At 39.3% G+C, this 21,700-nt stretch overlaps 1 protein-coding gene across 3 annotated transcripts in view; it reads right to left on the minus strand.

Moving 5' to 3' along the window:
* Positions 1–823: 823 nt before the first annotated feature.
* The window catches only part of LOC124612463 (mediator of RNA polymerase II transcription subunit 15), a 153,259-nt gene continuing 132,382 nt past the window's right edge, over positions 824–21,700 (minus strand). For all 3 annotated transcript variants that reach the window (XM_047140691.1, XM_047140690.1, XM_047140692.1), the window contains exons 11-14: positions 20,322–20,443; positions 6,655–6,824; positions 4,062–4,164; positions 824–1,520 (exon numbers count right to left, since the gene is read on the minus strand). In XM_047140691.1, coding sequence (XP_046996647.1) covers positions 1,173–1,520; positions 4,062–4,164; positions 6,655–6,824; positions 20,322–20,443 — 743 coding nt within the window. In that variant the 3' untranslated portion in view covers positions 824–1,172. The remainder of the gene's footprint in view (positions 1,521–4,061; positions 4,165–6,654; positions 6,825–20,321; positions 20,444–21,700) is intronic.

The raw sequence follows: 21,700 nt of genomic DNA on the forward strand, positions 1-21,700 counted from the left end.
CAAGACACTTATTCTCTTATCCACTGGTGAGCTTGGAATTAAGAACGAAAATTCATGACACCCATATTTCAGGGCAGAATCAATTTTATTACATAAAAGCTCTCTAATTTACTCTTGTGAACATGTTTCATGCTTGATAGTCATCTCTTGAATTGTTGTACAGTTGCTTCCAAGATAACATTGTTATTGGACACCACTAACCAGTTATTTTACTATCCTTATTTTGATCATAATTGTCTTTTAAATTAACAATTTGAGCATTGCGATTTTTCAGTAGATCAAATAGGTTTTTCGATCAAGTTCTGTCTTTGTTGTTGATAATATATCCCTCTCTCCTCACCGACAACAGAAATACTAGTTACGAAACCTAGGTAATGAGCTCCTATTACTTTTAGGCACATCTACAGCAGCAATGTACATTTTTCCTCCAGAAGTAAGTACTGTTCTAGCAATTCTGTGTCATAATTTAACATATCAATCATTACAAACCAGCGTATGCAAGTAATTTCAAAAATATTGTTTCTATTAGCAGAATAAAACTCTTCACCAGAATGAACAATTTTCCATCACAACTGTGAATAAATAACCAGCAAAATAAAGCAAATACATATAAAAAGTTATGTAGAGATTGACATCATCAATTATTTGTGAATATTACAAAACTACATCTTACTTCTGAAGACCTAATAAACACTTGTTTGCTGGACAAGCTGAATTTGAGTAACAGAAACATTAACAAGCATTACAAAAATTAGAGGAATTAATATATTTCTGAATAAGGAAGAAGGGATGAAATGAAAACAAATCAAGAATCTCTACAATATAGTGTAATGTACTCTCAACTTTATTGATAATATTTACATATATACAAAATAATACAGTTATAGCACAGTGCCTTCAAGAGTGTTTTTTTTTTTTTTTTTTTGCTAAATAAAACAGCTGTTCCAATAGCATTAACTTTACCTTCCCTTCAAATCAGTTTAAATTAATTGTAGATCTCTCATAACTGAAGCTCACAACAATTTTGAAAGCATAAAATGAAACAATATACACTGACATTTAGCTGACACAGAACAGTGTAAAACGTACATATATCACACAGAAAACTATATACAACAAAATTTCCAACGCAAAACAAATCATAACAGCCTATGTGGTTCAGAAAATATCATTCAAAGGCCAAGAAGAAGAGTAGCAGCAGACGTGCTTTGTGTCTGGGATGCAACTGTTGCTGGAGCGGATGCCTGACGAACACTCATCTCCCATGTATCAAGTAACTGTGACACAGAAAATCGTCCAGGCAGTTTCAGGATGCGTGATGCCAAAGCTTCTCGAACTGCTGCCAGGAACCCCGTGGAGCCATATTCATGTGGGGCCATATGGCATCTAGGGGGTGTTTGGGGATAATCCTCAGGCACTGATAGTGATACAGGTGGCACACATGGTAGATGTTTGTCATCTAGCCAACACAACAACTGCACTGCTCGTGAACCTGGTTGCTGTGTTGGATCAAGGCTAACCTGATAAAAGATTCAAAACGAGTTGTTTTCATTTCTCTTCATTGACATTTTGCACAACTATAACTAATATTAAAAATATTTTGCACCATGTTTATTCTCATCTGTCAAATGCAATGCTATAAAACAAACCAAACTTTTCAACTACATATTAATTTTATTTTTAGAAGAAAAACCACATACTTTCCAAAATATATTTGCCGTATTTTTTAGACCAACAGGCAGGATAGTAGTAGTAGTAGTAGTAGTAGTAGTAGTAGTAGAAGAAGAAGAAGAAGAAGAAGGAGAAGAAGATAATGATGATTATGATGAAGAAGAAGTAGGAGTAATTATGAAATATTTGCTATTAATGAAATCATGACAATCAGGCAAATAATTACTCATAAAACTAGTGTGGGTAGTGAAAATGCCGTTAAACAAATTTGCTAATACTTATTAAAAAAAATTAAAAACATCTAACATCTGTGTCTTCAAATGCAATACTGTTATCTTCTCTACATGTCTGAGGACCAGTGAAACTACCAATTACCCTCTCATATGTGCAAGTAAAGACTTGTAGATACATACATTATTGCTGCCTGGGTCTAAATAACTACACAAGCCAATCAAACTATATTTTTTATTATTACACTGTGTTAGATAATAGCTTAATATCATGGTGTTTTGGACAGTAAATTGATATCTAACATCAGATTTTTCCTATTGCGATTTTGTTATGAACTTACTTCAGAATTAGCAAAACTTAAGTAACTGGAATGAAAAGTAACTTAATTTTTCAATATGACCATAGGTGATAGTGAAATATAAAACTTGGAAACAATTCTTTTTTTCGAAAAACACAAAAATCAAGTTTCCATTGCATTACATTTCCTTTCACTCTACTCCCAAATGCATATGCCACAGCTTTTTCTCTGATGAACTGCTTATTGTAGGTCTTCATTCAATTTAGGTTCTGTCAGTCTCAACCTTGACAGATGACTGAACATCTCCACTACATGGTGAGCAGCAATCTATCCTTTTCATAATACTGTCATTATTCTATTCAGGATTTTCCACAGTTTAAATCTACTGATGAGAGTGCCTACACTATATTTATTCATCCTCATCTGGACCATTGCTCCGTGGCACGAGATGTTTACTAGATAGAATTGATGGAGGAGATGAAGAATTGATGGAGGGGATGAAGAAGTTCAGAGGAGGAGAGCTCATTTTGTATTTTCACGAAACTGGGAAATGAGCATTACAGAAATGATGCCAAACTTAGGATAGCAATCTTTAAAATACGGCATTTTTCATTAAGGAAAAATGTTTTCAGAAAATTTCAATCACTAGTTTTCTCCTCTGAATGCCAAGACACTTTATTGACTTCCACCTACATACGGAGAAATGATAACCATGATAAAATAAGAAAAATCAGATCTCGCACTGAAAGATTTGGATGTTAATTTTTCATGAGTGTTATTTGAGTGTGGAACAGTAGATAAATAATCTGAAAATGATTTTTTGCACTCAGTGCAATATACTTATGTGTGAATTGTAGAGCAATTATGTAAACACAGATGTATATGCAAAACAAATGACAAATGGACACAAAGCAAATATGCTTTGCACATTCAACGATAAACACTCCCATCCAAGCAAAAGTGTGGTATATTTTACAGGCTTTCTTACAACTGTTTTGCAACACACTATAAAATCAAGATAAAATATCTTATCTGATGGCTCTCCATGAGTAAATTACAGTAAATATCTCCAACAAGGTCAGGCACGAGCTTAAGAACATCAACATTACAAAAACAGAGTAAATGTTATGAGACACTAAAAAAATTCAAAATATGAAATATCTCAGTTGTTGCTGTGACTGTGTTATTAGCATTTTCCATTTCATATCAAACGACATTAAAAAAGGAACATTAATGTCAAAAGTGACATGCAATTTCCATCTTAATAGTTGGTTCACTTTAGGGGCAGTCATACAAATTACCAGCAGACACAACATTGAACTCCTGTATCAACAATTAATTATTCTTTATCCTCATAATCCTTATGTAACAAACAATGGAAAATCCACCATATAGCGGAGATGCTGAGTTAGGCACAACAAAAAGACTGTTAAAAGAAGCTTTTGACCGAACAGGCTTTCATCTGCGCATACACACACACACACACACACACACACACACACACACACACACACACACACACAAGACCACAGTCTCTGGCTGCCAAGGCCAGACTCTCAGAAGATTCAGTGTGGTCTTGGCAGCTAGATACTGTGGTCACATGTGAGCGAGTTGCATCTGAGGGGTGTGTGTGTGTGTGTGTGTGTGTGTGTGTGTGTGTGTGTGTGTGTGTGTTTTCTCTGATGAACTTTTTGGACGAAAGCTTGTTTGACAGTCTTTTTATTGTGCCTATCTGTGACTCGGCATCTCCGTTAAATGGTGAGTAGTAACTTTCCTTCTCAGAATATAATCCTTATTTAAATTTCACAAAATAAATTTACATTAACTACAAATAAAAAAAATCTTTCGGAAAGACATAAACCTTAAATCGTTGGTCCAGTCGAGCAATTTCGCCCTGCAGAACATCTGGTATATCATTTGGCTGCTCTTCCACTTTCTTCTTCTTCAATGGTGGTGGCATCATCCTGCAGAAATTATACACATTGTTTCATTCACTAGCAGAATAATTAAGTCAATTGCATAGGAAAAAGAAGATCGTATTATGAACAAATTTATATTTTGCAGTACTATGTGTACACCAAATAATCACTTTAAATGAGTGAAGCATAAAATATTAGTGAAGCAACAGTGCTTTCTGCAAAGTTGTACAAATTAATGGGTATGTGCTAATACAAAATGGAAAAAAATCGTTTTCTTTTTATCATTACCATACTTGGCACGAAAATATACTGTAATAGAGAATGTACTAAATTCTTGTCCTGTTTGCTATGATGTAACAAATATTTTTAATAATTATCTGCTTTCTGTATGCTAACAGAAAATTACAAAATACGTTACGAAATATAACAGTTGCTCCCATATATTCTGAAAGTAATTTACCTGTCAACAGTTCAGTTCTTTATTCAATCGCTTACACACAGCTATTGGTGTGACTGCACTTATAGCTTCCAGTGATCCTAATAAATTATGCACAACATGATACTCTATATACTCAAAGAGACAGGGCAACACACTCACTTCAACTACGGACCACAAATGCTGAGGTCCTCAGAAGACATATTACTAAGCACTGTGCAGGGAAGATTTCATGAAGGTCATATGTATGTATGTGCAGGGACCAGCCACAGATCTACACTCAGCGTTCATCACACAAGCAAATTCCAGTTTAACACAACAATAAACAGTAGCGATGTCATGTTTAGCTAGAAGCCAGCACCAATAATTTTCCATCAAACATCCAAAGAATGTATGCCTATTGTTCAGGCAGTGCCCCTATGTATGGGACTGTATACAAATGGACCTCTATTATCTGTCCACATGAAACTCTGGCTGTGCAGATCTTCAGAGACATTGTCCCTGATGGTTGTGTGTATCCTAATGCTAAAGCAATAGGAGAGCTAATTTGAAGCTGTGCTGGTCTCTGTAGGCCTCTGCCCCAGATCCTTACTGCGCGAATAGGAGATTTGCAGGAAAAAAAGGTGTTCGCTTCCTATAGGTCTCACTGGCATCACCATTAACAGCATCACACATAAGTGTGTTATGGCCCACTCCAGGTACCCATAATTGATACTGATGTCACCCGGGCTATACTAAACTGACATTTCTGATTTTCGTATTAAATGTATATTCTACACTCAAACACGTTTCTTTGTGTGAAGCTCTGTTTTTCATATTTTCATTCTCTTCTTCTTCCTCCTCCTCCTCCTTCTTCTTCATTCAGTTTGTCCAGTTGTAGGCCAATTTATTTCAACCCAGTCTTTCCTCAAGCTTTAACTTGCACCCATGTATTACAACAAATGTTTGCATTTATTTCATGTGAAGTTTCTTTTTCTTCAATATCTTGCCAATTTTCAACTTTGGCTTTTCTTGGAAATACTGGTGTATTTCAGATTCTTTCTTGAAAAGGCCACAATCCTGGTTGTCTTCATTCATGATCCCCACTACTTGACGAACCTTCCTAACTTCACATTTGTCAGATCACAGGAAAAAATTCTACTGTTCATTTTATTCTGGATCATTCATCTTATGTTAACATAGAATGTAGTCCTCATTTTCCACAAAGTGTCAGTCACTTTCTCCACATACAAATGCAGGTCTTTGTTATGCCACCTTCAGGACAAATGAGTCTCTCATCAAGCGTAATACCTTCCACAACATATTTATTTACTTTCTTCTTACCTTCTTATTCAGACATTTCCTATTCATCACAAAGCAGACTGCTGTGTACAGAGCCTCTAGTCAAATGACTGCACAAAAGCAGCTGAACTTCACAAAAAAAAAGCACATGGGATTGTTTGTCATAAACACCTATAGTCAGCTGGTACATCTGTGTTCCTTTCTTTATAATGTCATTTTCTGTCCAGCTACCTAGGAATCATCATATTTGCCTTCCAAAGAAACACAAGAACACTTCTATCATAAGCTGCTTGACCACTGCCACTGATCTCATGAAACTTATCAAATCTCAAAGGCCTAGTTAAAAGCCAAAAAAATAATAATGCAGTAACATATCACGACAAGTGTTTCCTGATAATGCAAACCAACAGATTTCCTTTTTCACAAGACAGCATTTATTGCCCAATTTTCTGCTGATTTTTCACTCAAAATCTTTCACTCACTCATTCTGGTAAGTTCCTATGGGACCAAACTGCTGAGGTGATCGATCCCTAGGCTTACACACCACTTTATCTAACTTATGCTAAGGACAACATACACACATACACACTCGAACCTCCGAAGGGGGTAGCGGCGTGAAGCGTGGCAAAGCCCCTTAGACCACATGGCTACCCCACGTGCCCCCCCCCCCCCCCCCCAAACCCCCTAATGCATGCACATACAGACAGACAGACATCCACACCCACACAAACAAAAGGATGCTACTTGAGTAGCCATGGATACTACATTTAAAATAAACTTAACTGAAACAAAAAATTATATCAGATGTAAGCACTTACTTAATCTCTGGCCCATACAATGCTTCTAAACATGGGCCAAATGTTCGCTGGAGAGTGTGATTTGCAAAAGAACTCTGTAAAGTATTGCTAACTGCCTCCAACAAAGGGTTGAAGAGACTATGCTCCTTCAAAGCACTTATGTGAGTTGGAGGAGGAAGAATTCCCTCACCCTGTAAGAAAACTTCCATTAAGTAATGCACACTTGATTCCATCATGTTTTCAGATTCTGAAAGTACTAATACAAAAAAAAGGGGGGGGGGGCTATACTTAAAAGCAGTTAAAGTGAACTTGGTTTACTTAAACCAAGAAGTAAATATACCAGTATTTGACAATGAATAAAGTGTCAAAAGTACCATGAACAAAAAAATTACAGCAAACCTAAAATGAGACTAGATTGTAAAGGAAGAAAAACATTATCAACAAAACATTTTCATTAGGAACAATCAGATTGGGACCATACACAGTGAGAAAAACAAAGAGCATTATCCACAGGAATAAAATTAAATTACAACTTTAACAAAACAATCACAAGAGGTAGAGTAACAGTAGTTTGATAACAACACTTATGTGAACATAATGAAGTCAAAAGCAAGTATATTTTTAGTGATAGAACTTGAGCACTTCTCAGCTGTCCTTTTCTCTAACACTGCTTCACTGCACCTACCATGTGAATGTCAAAAGTTGTGTATTAACCCTAGAAGTGTACACCAGGAGCTTTCTGTTTGTTACTGTGCATGCACCACTGCACGTACCCAGCCTGCTGTCACCAATATAAATTCAACATTGAGTCAGATCTAGTAGAGGACAGTCATTCGTAGTTGTGAGACATTTTTGTTTAATTAATTTGACTGAAATATTTTTTAAGAGTCACTGTGTTGACACACTGTGCAACTGTTCTGTCACTTAGTATGACGTTCATTTACATGGACGTGGTTTGTGGGGAATGATATTTTACTAATGGAACAAGCTATACGGGGAGCATAGTTGGTGGATCTCAACTGTGAAAATGACATAGATGATTTTCATGATGAAAGTAATTCTGAAGCTGATGCTCCAGCAGCTGATATGGACAATGGTGAAACTGAGTAGCCCGCCGAATCTTCATACAGCAATAAGAAATTACTGTTGTCCACAGTACAAATGATCATTGCTGTCTGTAAGAGAAGGGGCTGGCCTACTGCTGATAACATTGTAGCCTTTATTCCAACAGTGTGGTAATAATGAATGAATCAGGGCGTATACATGGACCAGGAAAAAAAATTCTAGATTTTTTCTGGATTTCCCGGATAAAAAACACACTTTTTCCCGCATGATGATACAGTATATTTTCCCACGGAACTGAAAACTTACCAATCCTTTGAATGGATAACGTTTTATACATCATCGGAGTAGCACTTTCCACTGACACTTTCTGACTAGATTACGAAAGTGTAAATTCGAATTCCACCAAACACAGCACGTTAGTTCCCAAAGAATTGAAACTGAGTTTGCGATGCCCTTTCGTAAGCCAATCATAACTCATGTCAAGTGATCTCACCAGCCAATGACAGCAGATATTCAGAGCATAAACACATGATGTAGTCAGCCAATAACAACATCACTGTTAAGTAGTGCGAACACACAAATAGGAAAAATTAATGGTTTAAATTAATATACACAGTGTAGCTATGAGAAAAACTAAGCTTTTACTTATAAAATAAGCTACAAGAGAAGTTAATCTTTCACACGTAATATTGATCTCTTCTGTGTATGTTACACTGTAAGGTGCATCACACAAATGTGCCAGTAAAATTTAAAATAATGAAATGCGTGTCTGGTCTTCTGGACTTGAAATTCTTCTAAGTGGCCAGACCTCAAAATGTTAAGTTGTAAATGAGAGTCAAACGCTCTGTGGTTTAAGAACTTAATCGCACATTCTCACACTCAACATAAAAGAAAATTTACATTTTCAACACTTTTCAAACCACCTGAGACCTAATGGAAATAGGTTCATTTCAGCAGTTGCCAGAGAGCGCCAGAAAGCAGGCGTTACTGCACTTGCGCAGCTACAATAGCGTAGAAAGCCCATATGTTTGTACATACAGGGTGTTTCAAAAATGACCAGTATATTTGAAACAGCAATAAAAACTAAACGAGCAGCGATAGAAATACACCGTTTGTTGCAATATGCTTGGGACAACAGTACATTTTCAGGCGGACAAACTTTCGAAATTACAGTAGTTACAATTTTCAACAACAGATGGCGCTGCAAATGATGTGAAAGATATAGAAGACAACGCAGTCTGTGGGTGCGCCATTCTGTACGTCGTCTTTCTGCTGTAAGCGTGTGCCGTTCACAACGTGCAAGTGTGCTGTAGACAACATGGTTTATTCCTTAGAACAGAGGATTTTTCTGGTGTTGGAATTCCAACGCCTAGAACACAGTGTTGTTGCAACAAGACGAAGTTTTCAACGGAGGTTTAATGTAACCAAAGGACCGAAAAGCGATACAATAAAGGATCTGTCTGAAAAATTTCAACGGACTGGGAACGTGACGGATGAACGTGCTGGAAAGGTAGGGCGACCGCGTACGGCAACCACAGAGGGCAACGCGCAGCTAGTGCAGCAGGTGATCCAACAGCGGCCTCGGGTTTCCGTTCGCTGTGTTGCAGCTGCGGTCCAAATGACGCCAACGTCCATATATCGTCTCATGCGCCAGAGTTTACACCTCTATCCATACAAAATTCAAACGCAGCAACCCCTCAGCGCCGCTACCATTGCTGCACGAGAGACATTCGCTAACGATATAGTGCACATAATTGATGACAGCGATATGCATGTGGGCAGCATTTGGTTTACTGACGAAGCTTATTTTTACCTGGACGGCTTCGTCAATAAACAGAACTGGCGCATATGGGGAACCGAAAAGCCCCATGTTGCAGTCCCATCGTCCCTGCATCCTCAAAAAGTACTGGTCTGGGCCGCCATTTCTTCCAAAGGAATCATTGGCCCATTTTTCAGATCCGAAACGATTACTGCATCACGCTATCTGGACATTCTTCGTGAATTTGTGGCGGTACAAACTGCCTTAGACAACACTGCGAACACCTCGTGGTTTATGCAAGATGGTGCCCGGCCACATCGCACGGCCGACGTCTTTAATTTCCTGAATGAATATTTCGATGATCGTGTGATTGCTTTGGGCTATCCGAAACATACAGGAGGCGGCGTGGATTGGCCTCCCTATTCGCCAGACATGAACCCCTGTGACTTCTTTCTCTGGGGACACTTTAAGGACCAGGTGTACCGCCAGAATCCAGAAACAATTGAACAGCTGAAGCAGTACATCTCATCTGCATGTGAAGCCATTCCGCCAGACACGTTGTCAAAGGTTTCGGGTAATTTCATTCAGAGACTACGCCATATTATTGCTACGCATGGTGGATATGTGGAAAATATCGTACTATAGAGTTTCCCAGACCGCAGCGCCATCTGTTGTTGAAAATTGTAACTACTGTAATTTCGAAAGTTTGCCTGTACTGTTGTCCCAAGCATATTGCAACAAACGGTGTATTTCTATCGCTGCTCGTTTAGTTTTTATTGCCGTTTCAAATATACCGGTCATTTTTGAAACACCCTGTATAAGGCATTAAGGTGTCTTACATTACGTTATAAAAGAAACAGAATATGAGAGGATACTCCAAGAGCATCGGAAGTTCATAAACATCAGAAGTTCGTAAACCATAATAACTTGTATAATTCAGCTTGAAGTACACCGTAAATTTTCTTGGAGTACCATGTTTGGTTCTTAATTATGGCAAAATGCCATACGTGCTAGAAGTTGAAAATGTGCACCTGAAATTTAGCGAACAGTAGGGGAATGAAACGCTTTGTTTCAAATAAATGGACTGCCTCAACAGAAAAGTTTAATAAAAGCCAAACTTCCTTAGCAAATCAGCCAAAATAACTTCACTGCTCTGCCATGTGATTACTGCTTGACTGCCAAAAACATGGAAATGAAATAAAATCAGAAAACTGAAACTAATAATATATTTCAGCCTTCCGTAATTACGTGAATGTATTTTAATTCATTTGATAGCTCACGGCCACAGAAATCAATTTTGTTTTCATTTGGCATGGGAGCTGTACACGAAGATAACACAGCAAAATCACGAAACGTAAACAAGGGTCATGTGGAGACCACCCCCTCCTACTACAGCTCAGAACGCTCTGAGCATGCGCGAATCTGGCAGCTTGGGCACACCAGAAAAAATTTTTCCGGCTGGCATGTGGCTTCAAGTAGCCAGAGAAGCAGGAGAAGGTACTCATCATATGCGACTGAACTGCACATGCGTATGAGCAAGCTGGCAACTGCTCAAACGAACCTAATGTAAACAGTTGTGACGTCACACTCATCGGAAGCAGTCTATTGTTAAGAAGTACTGCTGCATAGTCTTCGTCCTAAGACCTCCAACACAGTTTGCTGTTGACAGAGGCTTGTGGGTGCACGGTGTTCTGTTGTTGTAAATAATACATTTACTTTGCAATTAAAGTTTTATTTTTGTATTTTTCTCTCATTTATATTTGATTGCTGCGGTATTATTCCGCAGTAGTCGGATACAGTAATATTCTTTGTTAGAGTATCAGTTCTGAACAGCCAAAAAAATAAATAAATAAATAAATAAAAAAACTGAAAATTGAAACCGTGAAAAACTCCTGGAATTCCACATAATTTCCGGGTTTTTCCCAGTTTTCTACAGGACGAAAAAATTCCTACATTTTTCCCGGATTTCCCAGTTGTCCCGAGGCATATACATCCTGTGAATTTATCAATAACTGAGAACACCTCAAAATATTTGTGTAATATATATACTTCATTAAATGAATACCATCTTCATCTAATTAAACTGCAAATAAAGTCTTTAGATCCAGATCATTTTCAAGTATCTTCACTGAAAAGTTTCCCAGACAGTATTTATTTAGTTTCAAATTTTGGATGCATTAACACTAATACTGATTTAAAAGTACACGAGAGACATGAAACAAAATGAGTTTAGTACATGAGAGTCCAATTTCATAATAAAATATTCTATTTTCAGGCAACTTCTCCAATAAATAACTGACGATCACTGTTACTCTGGTACACACTTCATATGACAATTTCAGAGGTCTACAATACTAGGCTTAACTGTTTTGTGATGGGTACCAATCCAACACCCTCAGTGACTCTGATCACACCATAAATGGTACAAAGGGATATGACAGAGGCTTCAGTCACAATATTATGAAAAGGAAAGTTGCCTCTCGCCATATAGCAGAGATGCTGAGTCACAGATAGGCACAACAAAAAGACTGTCACTTTTAGCCTGTAAGGCCTTCGTCAAAAACAAATGACACACACACACACACACACACACATACGACTGCAATCTCAGGCAACTGAGTGTGGCCGAAGATATCTGAGACTACAGTCATTTGTGTGAGCTGCGTTTGCACGAGAATGAGTGAGTGAGTGTGTGTGTGTATCGTCTATTTTTTACGAACGTCTTACGGGCCGAAAGCTTTATTTGTGAGTCGTTTTTTCCTGTACCTATCTGCAACTCAGCATCTCCGTCATATGGTGAGTGGCAATTTTCCTTTTCATAATATTGTTACATTTCATCCTGGATTTTCCATTGTTTACTTTTTGCCAGAGGCTTCAGTCCAGATTTTCAACCAGAATAGGGGAGCTGTCAGAAAAATCTCTTTCAAGGCTGGCATTGCCATGGAAGAGAATGCAAGCAAGCTTGATAAATCTCTTCAAATTTTCACATCCACTACTATTCCCAATGATCTTCATCCACAGTCAAACAACAGAATCATGATCCTCATGAAATTCTTTGGCTATTTCCTTTACTGAACTGATCTCTAGATCATAGGTGATGGCATCAGCCTCATGACAACCAATGCAATTTAAAATGTAAGATGGCGTCCCTGCTATGCCTAACCATCCAATCGCAAACTCAACAGTAACTGGCACTACTGGGACTACATATGTGATGCCCTTTCATAAAGGAATAACACAGTCTTCATAAATGGAAGGCACTCCATCCTGAATTCCAACTTATCTTCTCTTATAACTCACATTGACCCTGGCCATTTTTGATTTCATACACAACGTACACTTTCTAGGATCACTGCTGATTTATGTCACTCAGATCTACACTCCTGGAAATGGAAAAAAGAACACATTGACACCGGTGTGTCAGACCCACCATATTTGCTCCGGACACTGCGAGAGGGCTGTACAAGCAATGATCACACGCACGGTACAGCGGACACACCAGGAACCGCGGTGTTGGCCGTCGAATGGCGCTAGCTGCGCTGCATTTGTGCACCGCCGCCGTCAGTGTCAGCCAGTTTGCCGTGGCATACGGAGCTCCATCGCAGTCTTTAACACTGGTAGCATGCCGCGACAGCGTGGACGTGAACCGTATGTGCAGTTGACGGACTTTGAGCGAGGGCGTATAGTGGGCATGCGGGAGGCCGGGTGGACGTACCGCCAAATTGCTCAACACGTGGGGCGTGAGGTCTCCACAGTACATCGATGTTGTCGCCAGTGGTCGGCGGAAGGTGCACCTGCCCGTCGACCTGGGACCGGACCGCAGCGACGCACGGATGCTCGCCAAGACAGTAGGATCCTACGCAGTGCCATAGGGGACCGCACCGCCACTTCCCAGCAAATTAGGGGCACTGTTGCTCCTGGGGTATCGGCGAGGACCATTCGCAACCGTCTCCATGAAGCTGGGCTACGGTCCCGCACACCGTTAGGCCGTCTTCCGCTCACGCCCCAACATCGTGCAGCCCGCCTCCAGTGGTGTCGCGACAGGCGTGAATGGAGGGACGAATGGAGACGTGTCGTCTTCAGCGATGAGAGTCGCTTCTGCCTTGGTGCCAATGATGGTCGTATGCGTGTTTGGCGCCGTGCAGGTGAGCGCCACAATCAGGACTGCATACGACCGAGGCACACAGGGCCAACACCCGGCATCATGGTGTGGGGAGCGATCTCCTACACTGCCCGTACACCACTGGTGATCGTCGAGGGGACACTGAATAGTGCACGGTACATCCAAACCGTCATCGAACCCATCGTTCTACCATTCCTAGACCGGCAAGGGAACTTGCTGTTCCAACAGGACAATGCGCGTCCGCATGTATCCCGTGCCACCCAACGTGCTCTAGAAGGTGTAAGTCAACTACCCTAGCCAGCAAGATCTCCGGATCTGTCCCCCATTGAGCATGTTTGGGACTGGATGAAGCGTCGTCTCACGCGGTCTGCACGTCCAGCACGAACGCTGGTCCAACTGAGGCGCCAGGTGGAAATGGCATGGCAAGCCGTTCCACAGGACTACATCCAGCATCTCTACGATCGTCTCCATGGGAGAATAGCAGCCTGCATTGCTGCGAAAGGTGGATATACACTGTACTAGTGTCGACATTGTGCATGCTCTGTTGCCTGTGTCTATGTGCCTGTGGTTCTGTCAGTGTGATCATGTGATGTATCTGACCCCAGGAATGTGTCAATAAAGTTTCCCCTTCCTGGGACAATGAATTCACAGAGTTCTTATTTCAATTTCCAGGAGTGTATTTTGAATATAGCCTGTTTTTCCAAAACTTCTAGTCTGATGAATTTTATTGTTAATTCTCTCACAGCAGAATGGACGGAGCTATAGAAGAAAGGAACTAAGAGGGGTATCTAACTGAAATGTAGTCCAAAACTGCTCAACCTGAGCAGCAATAATCTAAAAGACAAGCTGAGCTCTCAACATCTTGTCCCTCAAAGACTTGCGCGATACTTGATAGCTATGACTCACAGGAATTCCTATAGTGACCTATGTTCAGTTTACCCTTCATGTATCTTTCAACATTCACTAATATTTTTCAAGCTCAGACTAAAACCATTTTATTTTCCACCAACCTAACCTGACAGCATAAAACTTTCCTGTGCCTGCAATAGTGGTGAAATCAAATTGGCAAGAAAAAACCTCTCAGAAAATGAACAGGGTTTAAACTAATGTTAGTACACTGTCTTAACGGCTTAATGCACTATATGTTGGCCACATGTCCCGAGTCCAAAAGCACAGGATCCTCTGGATTACCCTCAACTTTATGCTTGCTTTTCCGTTCTCTTAAGAATGCTTTAATAGCATTACAGTCATCCAAGGACACCAAACAATTTAACTTTCCAGATTTACCTCAGATGGGGATTAACAGTCACAAATTCGTCAACTAAACATTTTGCTACACTAGTTCCCAAAACAATTTGAAGTGAAATACCTACTCAAAACTTAGCTTCACGAAGTATCACAGAAATGTAAACAGATCCATCTGCTGTTTTGGCTAACCTTATTCAAAACTTAGTCAAACACAATTGCAACCATGTCACATACAGCAATATTACCCTGTAGTTGTCAAGCAAAAAATGGCCCCAGTACAAACACAATGATGTAATTTATTCTTGACCCTTGAAGTTGAACTTTGGAGGCTATGACACTGTCTGGAAACTCATCCAGTAGAATACTGACAAGGCTGCAAGTGTCACGAGAAAACTGGTGTCCCATAACAGCAGGTGCAAACAAATCTCTGCCTTCATAATGGCATCCCTCTGTACATCAACTAGCATCGTTGACTGTTCCCCAGAAGTTCCTGCAATAGGTGCCTGATGCTCAAAGCGACTGCCTTGAGGTGTGACCTGACTGATGGGATTACACGCAATAAAAATGCACAAACTTATTATAAATATACTTTTCTTCATTAAAATTGGTAATTTTATTTCCCACATCGGTTTTACCCTTTTTATCATCACAGTAGACGATTGGTCAAGTGCATCCAGCACTGGCAGGCAGCATTGCAGAAGTTACATATGATGCAGGAGGATTGGAGCAATGGCTGTTTGCGGCAGTTAGCATGGATAAAGGCAATCTCATCTTCCTAGCAGCCTCAAGCCAAGTGTGCTTCTTTCCCCTTGTATGACTGGACAAGGCCTGCTTGCCCATACTACTGAGGGAGAAGCTTGTTTTACACAGCTTGTATTAAAAATAGAATTTCTCAGATGTGTGTTCTGCGAACCATAAAAATTCTGGATCCTCAGTCCAGCGAACGCTGAATGTACAATTTCAGTTCTTTGAGTGAAGCCGAAGCTAATATAGGCATTATTTATATAGGATCACAGCTAAACAATATAGCAAGATGTATCTAAGAGATCACGAAGACAGAAAGCCACTAAAAAATTTCGTAACCCAGACTACTTTCTTTCCTGTGAGCAACCTCCACCCAACCCCACATTTAAGTCCCTCATAGACTAGGTGCAAAGGAAGGCAACATCTTTCTTGTGTGTATGTAAGTGAAAGTAGTTTACAGAGAATATGAGCCACAGCAGCATCGGAAATGTCAGTGAGCAAAGAGAGAAACAACACATGGAGCTGCCCGTACTGCCTACAATCCCCACTCTCCCTCTGGCCACCTGTGTTGCACTGCTCCCATTGCAGGTGTAAACTCAACATTAACACAACCAATCACCGCATGCCGGAAGCCCAAGACATGCTTATTAGTATTCCAATGACATTATTTTATGCCTACCACTGGAGCTGTATAATAAATCTTATTCGCCCAAAACAGACTCAGTTCTGGCTGAATGTACATACTTCAAGGATAAAGGAGACCACTCACAAAAAAAAAAAGCAGAAGTGTTGAGTTGTCAACAGGCACACACGAAACAGAAAGAAAAACTTGCCGAATTTTGGTATAAATTGAACAACAAAAGAAAAACACACACACACACACACACACACACACACACACACACACCTGTGCCCCTAACAGTGTTGGCTAAATGTGGAGTGTCAGGATTGCTGTTCGACACATGGAATAGGGCGAGGTGGGGATAGGACAGAGGAATGAGAAACTGTTGGGTGGAATGTGCCACTTTCCTGGACATTGACCTCCTCCTCTCTAATGACTTTATCCACATCTCTGTCCATATTAAACTCAGAACTCCCTTGTCCAGTATGCTGAAGATCTCATGAGAGTCTACACATACAAGCACTGTCTCCCAAATTTAGTCCATAAACAGATTTACCATGCTGTATCCTCACAAACCTCTAACCAACCAATCATCCCACGAATCAGCCACAAAGGAACACCCCCCCCCCCCCCCCCTCCCTCCCATCATCCAATATCAGCTTGGACTTTAACCACTTCGCCAAGGTTTGATTATCTATCATCTAACCCAAGATCCTTTCCATGCTTCCTAAAGCACTTTCCATCACTCATCCAACCCATGCAACATCCTTGTCTGTATCTACACCATGCCCACTTCCACTTCCTTGCCAGAGAGATCATATCCCTATGGAAGACCAAGGTGCAATAACTGTCCAGTCCATCCACCCAGCACCTCCTACTCCAGTCCTGTCACAGGCTTATCTTACCCCACCAGCGGCAGGGCCACCTGTAAAAGCAGCCCCGTCATATACCAACTCTGCTGCAATCACTGAACAGCTTTTTATGTAAATATGACAGCCAACAAGGTGTCTATCAGAATGAATAGCCACCGCCAAACTGTGGCCAAGGACAAAGACGACCATCTGATGGAACAACACGCAGCTGAAAACCATCTGCTCTATTTCAATAACTGCTTCACAACCCGAACCATCTGAATCCTTCCCTACACCACCATATTTCCTGAACTATGCAGACCTTCCAGGCATCAATCTCCATTAACCCTCTGTCACCACAAACTCCACTCAACAGTTTGCCCTTCTTCTATCCTATCACCCCCAACTAATTCATGTGTCTACACCACCTTCATTGTGGACCACGCCCCACCAGCTCTGACACCCACGCGCCTAGCTTGTGCACCTGCCACCCCTAACTCCTGCATTCGCCAGCAAACTGGCTGTTTGCTTCTGAGCCATTAGCTACCCATCCCCAATACCTATTCTCGCCTATCACCTCTCTCTACCTCTACTCTACCCAACCCAACCCAACCCAACCCCAGTCCATCTATTGTGTTGAACTGCAACCCTGGCATCGTGCATCCAGCCGGCACGACATAAGGGCAGAGGCGCAGGTGTGTGTGTGTGTGTGTGTGTGTGTGTGTGTTTTATTGTACTACTTTGAGAAAGGATTTCTTCTGAAAGCAAGTTTGTTTTTTTGCCAACTCAGCATTTCTGATTTTCAGTGCATGGTCTCCTTTACTGTTACTTAAAGTATTTACAGTGATCAGCTTAACAACTATGATAGTAATTTTTTAGTATACATCTCAAAAGTGTACTGTAGGCAAACCTATCGTGGCTTATCCTGGTTAAAAATAAATGGATTCAAGGAGTCCACAGACTCCCCTAAAAGGACATATCTGTCATCACATTGTCCAGTAAACAAATCAATATTTACATTTGCACAGGTGTAAATGTAGACCAGATTAAATACACTTCACACAACTTGCTGGTCACACTGCCTCACAAACTGACAAAACAGCAGCACAACAATAAACCAAGGAAGTGTGGCCAAGGTGCAGTGACAGACGTACAAGCAGTCCTATGTCCACAACAAACATTTGCTCAGTTTCATTCGGCACACTCAGTTTGGCCAGTTACAGCCAGAGTGGGCTGGCTGCCTGCTGCATTGGAATGTGCGGGCAGAGGGGATGGGGGATGCCGAAACACTAGTGATGAGTTCTGGCACAGCTCTTACAAGGAGAGGTCCCTAGTGGTGGGATCAAATTTTTGAAACCATCTATACACTTATGTAGGTTACGATCCCAGGTAGGCCCTCATTTGCAAACAACTGACCAAAAAAAAAAAAAAAAAAAAAAAAAAAAAAAAAAAAAAAAAAAAAAAAAAAAAATATTCAGAATTTTGCGTGACATTCAATAGTGTTAAAGAAGTTGTATTACATTGACTGGTTGCACAGTGTAACCCAGTTGGGGTAAGGGCTTTACATGTAGGAGGTCGTGGATTTGAATCTTGTCGCACGCGTTAATTTTTTTTTATTTTTACATCTTTAGCAAAATGACTTTGATCATTTTTATTCAATTAATTGATTTAAATGTAGTTTTTCTTATTTCTATTCCTCTGTCGCATCATTTCAATCATAATATCAACTTCTTCATTTGCTCTCATTTTTCTTCCTATCATACTTTTTCGAGTTGAAATCTGTACGCATTTTTAATTAACTTTTTGTATTAATTTCAGTATAATTTCTTTTGTTTTTATCGTCCTATTTTTTTCATCCAGGTTATTGCATTCATTATATCTATTTCTCATTTTGCTTGAATTTTGTTTTACTTATAAACCCTTCATTCATTTAAATCTTTATCTGCAGTTTTTTGTCCATAGTGCAATAAAAATTTATGCTACGTTTTAGATGTTTCTATGATGATTATCACATAAAAAAATTGCCCATCCTGTAACAAAAAACACATTTCTCACACCACTGCACAGTCAACTAAAATATATTATTTTGTCTTTTGTTTTTTAACCAACAAATCAGAATTTTCAAATGACTGAATATTATAGTATATAAATATAAATTCACACTCACAAAAAGTCCAACTGGAAAAAGAATGATATAAAGATAAAATGAAACAAATGAAAACGTTCATACGGTGATTAATATGTGACAAAGGATAAATATAAAAAATTACATTTAAACCAATTAATTGGATAAAAATAATGACCAAAATCATCTCGATAAAGATTTTAAAAATAAAAAAAATTAACACACCTGACGCGATTCAAACCAACAACCTCCTCCATCAGAAACTCTTACCCTACCCATTACACTGCACAATCAGTCAATTTAATACAACTTTTTTAATCCTGCTGAGCATCACATAAAATTCCGGAAGTTTTTTGGTCAATTACTCTCCAACAAGGGCCCACCAGGGAGAACTGCTGCTGGGTGATACCTGGGATCTTAATCTACATCACAATATATTTGGTTTCAACAATACAATTCCATCGTTGGGGATTCCATCCTTGTTAGCCGAGGGTGAATATTGAACACAATGCTGCACTGAGCCAAGCAGAAGGTAAACAAATGATTCAGCCCAAAATCAAATCAAGTGCTGTGGCTTTCTGAGGCCTGGCACGGAAAATGCAAAAATTTCCAAAGTTTTCCAGAATAAAAAGTTTCCCAATGTTTTCCAGGATGCTGGGATACTTTGTAATTTACCACAGGATACAAACATGTGAACAAATAATAAATATCTTAACATAAAAATCAAAAAATAAAATTAGGAATTATTCACTGAAAAGCTCAAAATCCTTGTCCACCAACACAAATTCCATAGCATTGAAACTTTCAATATTACGCTTCATTTCTAATCACCATATTTTGCATCTTCCACCCTGGAAACATGAGTAATTTATTCTACTCTTTTTGTGTCTACATTTTTCCTTCTCTCCTGATTTTTCACAGTATTGAACAAGGGAACCATCAACTATGCATGTTCCAGTTTTAACTAGTTTTTCTAGTGTTACTGTTGAGCCTGAAATATATTCTCTAGCTTTAGATGGGAGAAATGTAAACTGTGTTACCTAACTAATCAGAGTGTTAACACACAAATTGTGTTTAGTTATACTTTCACACTTTTGTCCCTCTACAGTAAATACAAACAATATTTTTCCAGAATATATATTACTTCTTACCCTCTTAAAATCAAGCTTCTCTAAAACAACTTCACACTTCAGTAGTGTTTCTAGTGGCATTCGCTTGTTAGGATTTGACAATATTTCAAGGAGCTTCTTCATTTTGCTCAACTTTTCAACATCTACAACAAACAGAAACAGATGATATAAAATTTTTCTATGAAAATGAGAGACTATGGCTAAAAATAATTTGGTGTTATTATTTACTTGCAAAAACAAATACCACAGCTGTATACTGATGATATAAAATTAAAGCAAGTTTGCATAAGAGGTAGTACAATTTGTGAAACTTTCAAAAAAAGAACATTCGTTACAATTCTGAACAACCACACAATGTGAGTACCTTTGCTTTTCCGAACACGTGCATCTGATCAATTCAGAACTTTTGTATTTATATTTCATTCTGCTTTACTTTGCTTTTTATTTTAATATTATTTTCTTATTATTTGTTTAATTATTTTATTCCACACACATTCAACTTATTTACAGAAAATTGCAACATAATAACTAATACATAACTGCAAAGTCTGTTTCTATGGATTATTTCCACAAATTATTTTCAATTGCAGTTAATACAAAGATGATATAATTTTACTACTGAAGTCATGTGAGATTTATTTCTTTATTCTCTCAATATTTTAATGAGAAAAAGAGTGTAGAACAAAAGAAAATAGGTCTTTTGGGAGCAGGAGTTACAATGGTGACACAGTTCATCATTCTATAGAATTCCAAATAACTGCTGCAGTGTTTCAAAAGAGATTATTTTTTTTAAAACTACTATTGCATGTGTGCATATTAGGTAAACAGCATCATAGAAGAGTTTTTGTCTATAGCATCCTATCCAAATAATTCATAAAGATGAAGACTGAATGGGATTTTGCTTCGTAAAGAAATAGTTTTCCCATAATGAACTGACTGAAAATTTGTTTCAATGATAGCACCTGAAATATATAATTTTTGGCTCACTATGGTACCAGTATGGTGCAGTATGTCAAGGAAATACAACATGATGTGTGTGTGTGTGTGTGTGTGTGTGTGTGTGTGTGTGTGTGTGTGTATATATAAAGCTGCCTTCAGAATGAAATTTTCACTCTGCAGCGGAGTGTGCGCTGATATGAAACTTCCTGGCAGATTAAAACTGTGTGCCCGACCGAGACTTGAACTCGGGACCTTTGCCTTTCGCGGGCAAGTGCTCTACCAACTGAGCTACCGAAGCATGACCCACGCCCGGTCTCACAGCCCTACTTCTGTCAGTATCTCATCTCCTACCTTCCAAACTTTACAGAAGCTCTCCTGCGAACCTTGCAGAACTAGCACTCCTGAAAGAATGGATATTGCAGAGACATGGCTTAGCCACAGCCTGGGGGATGTTTCCAGAA

This window comes from Schistocerca americana, chromosome 4, assembly GCF_021461395.2.
Source record: "Schistocerca americana isolate TAMUIC-IGC-003095 chromosome 4, iqSchAmer2.1, whole genome shotgun sequence".
Lineage (NCBI taxonomy): Eukaryota > Metazoa > Arthropoda > Insecta > Orthoptera > Acrididae > Schistocerca > Schistocerca americana.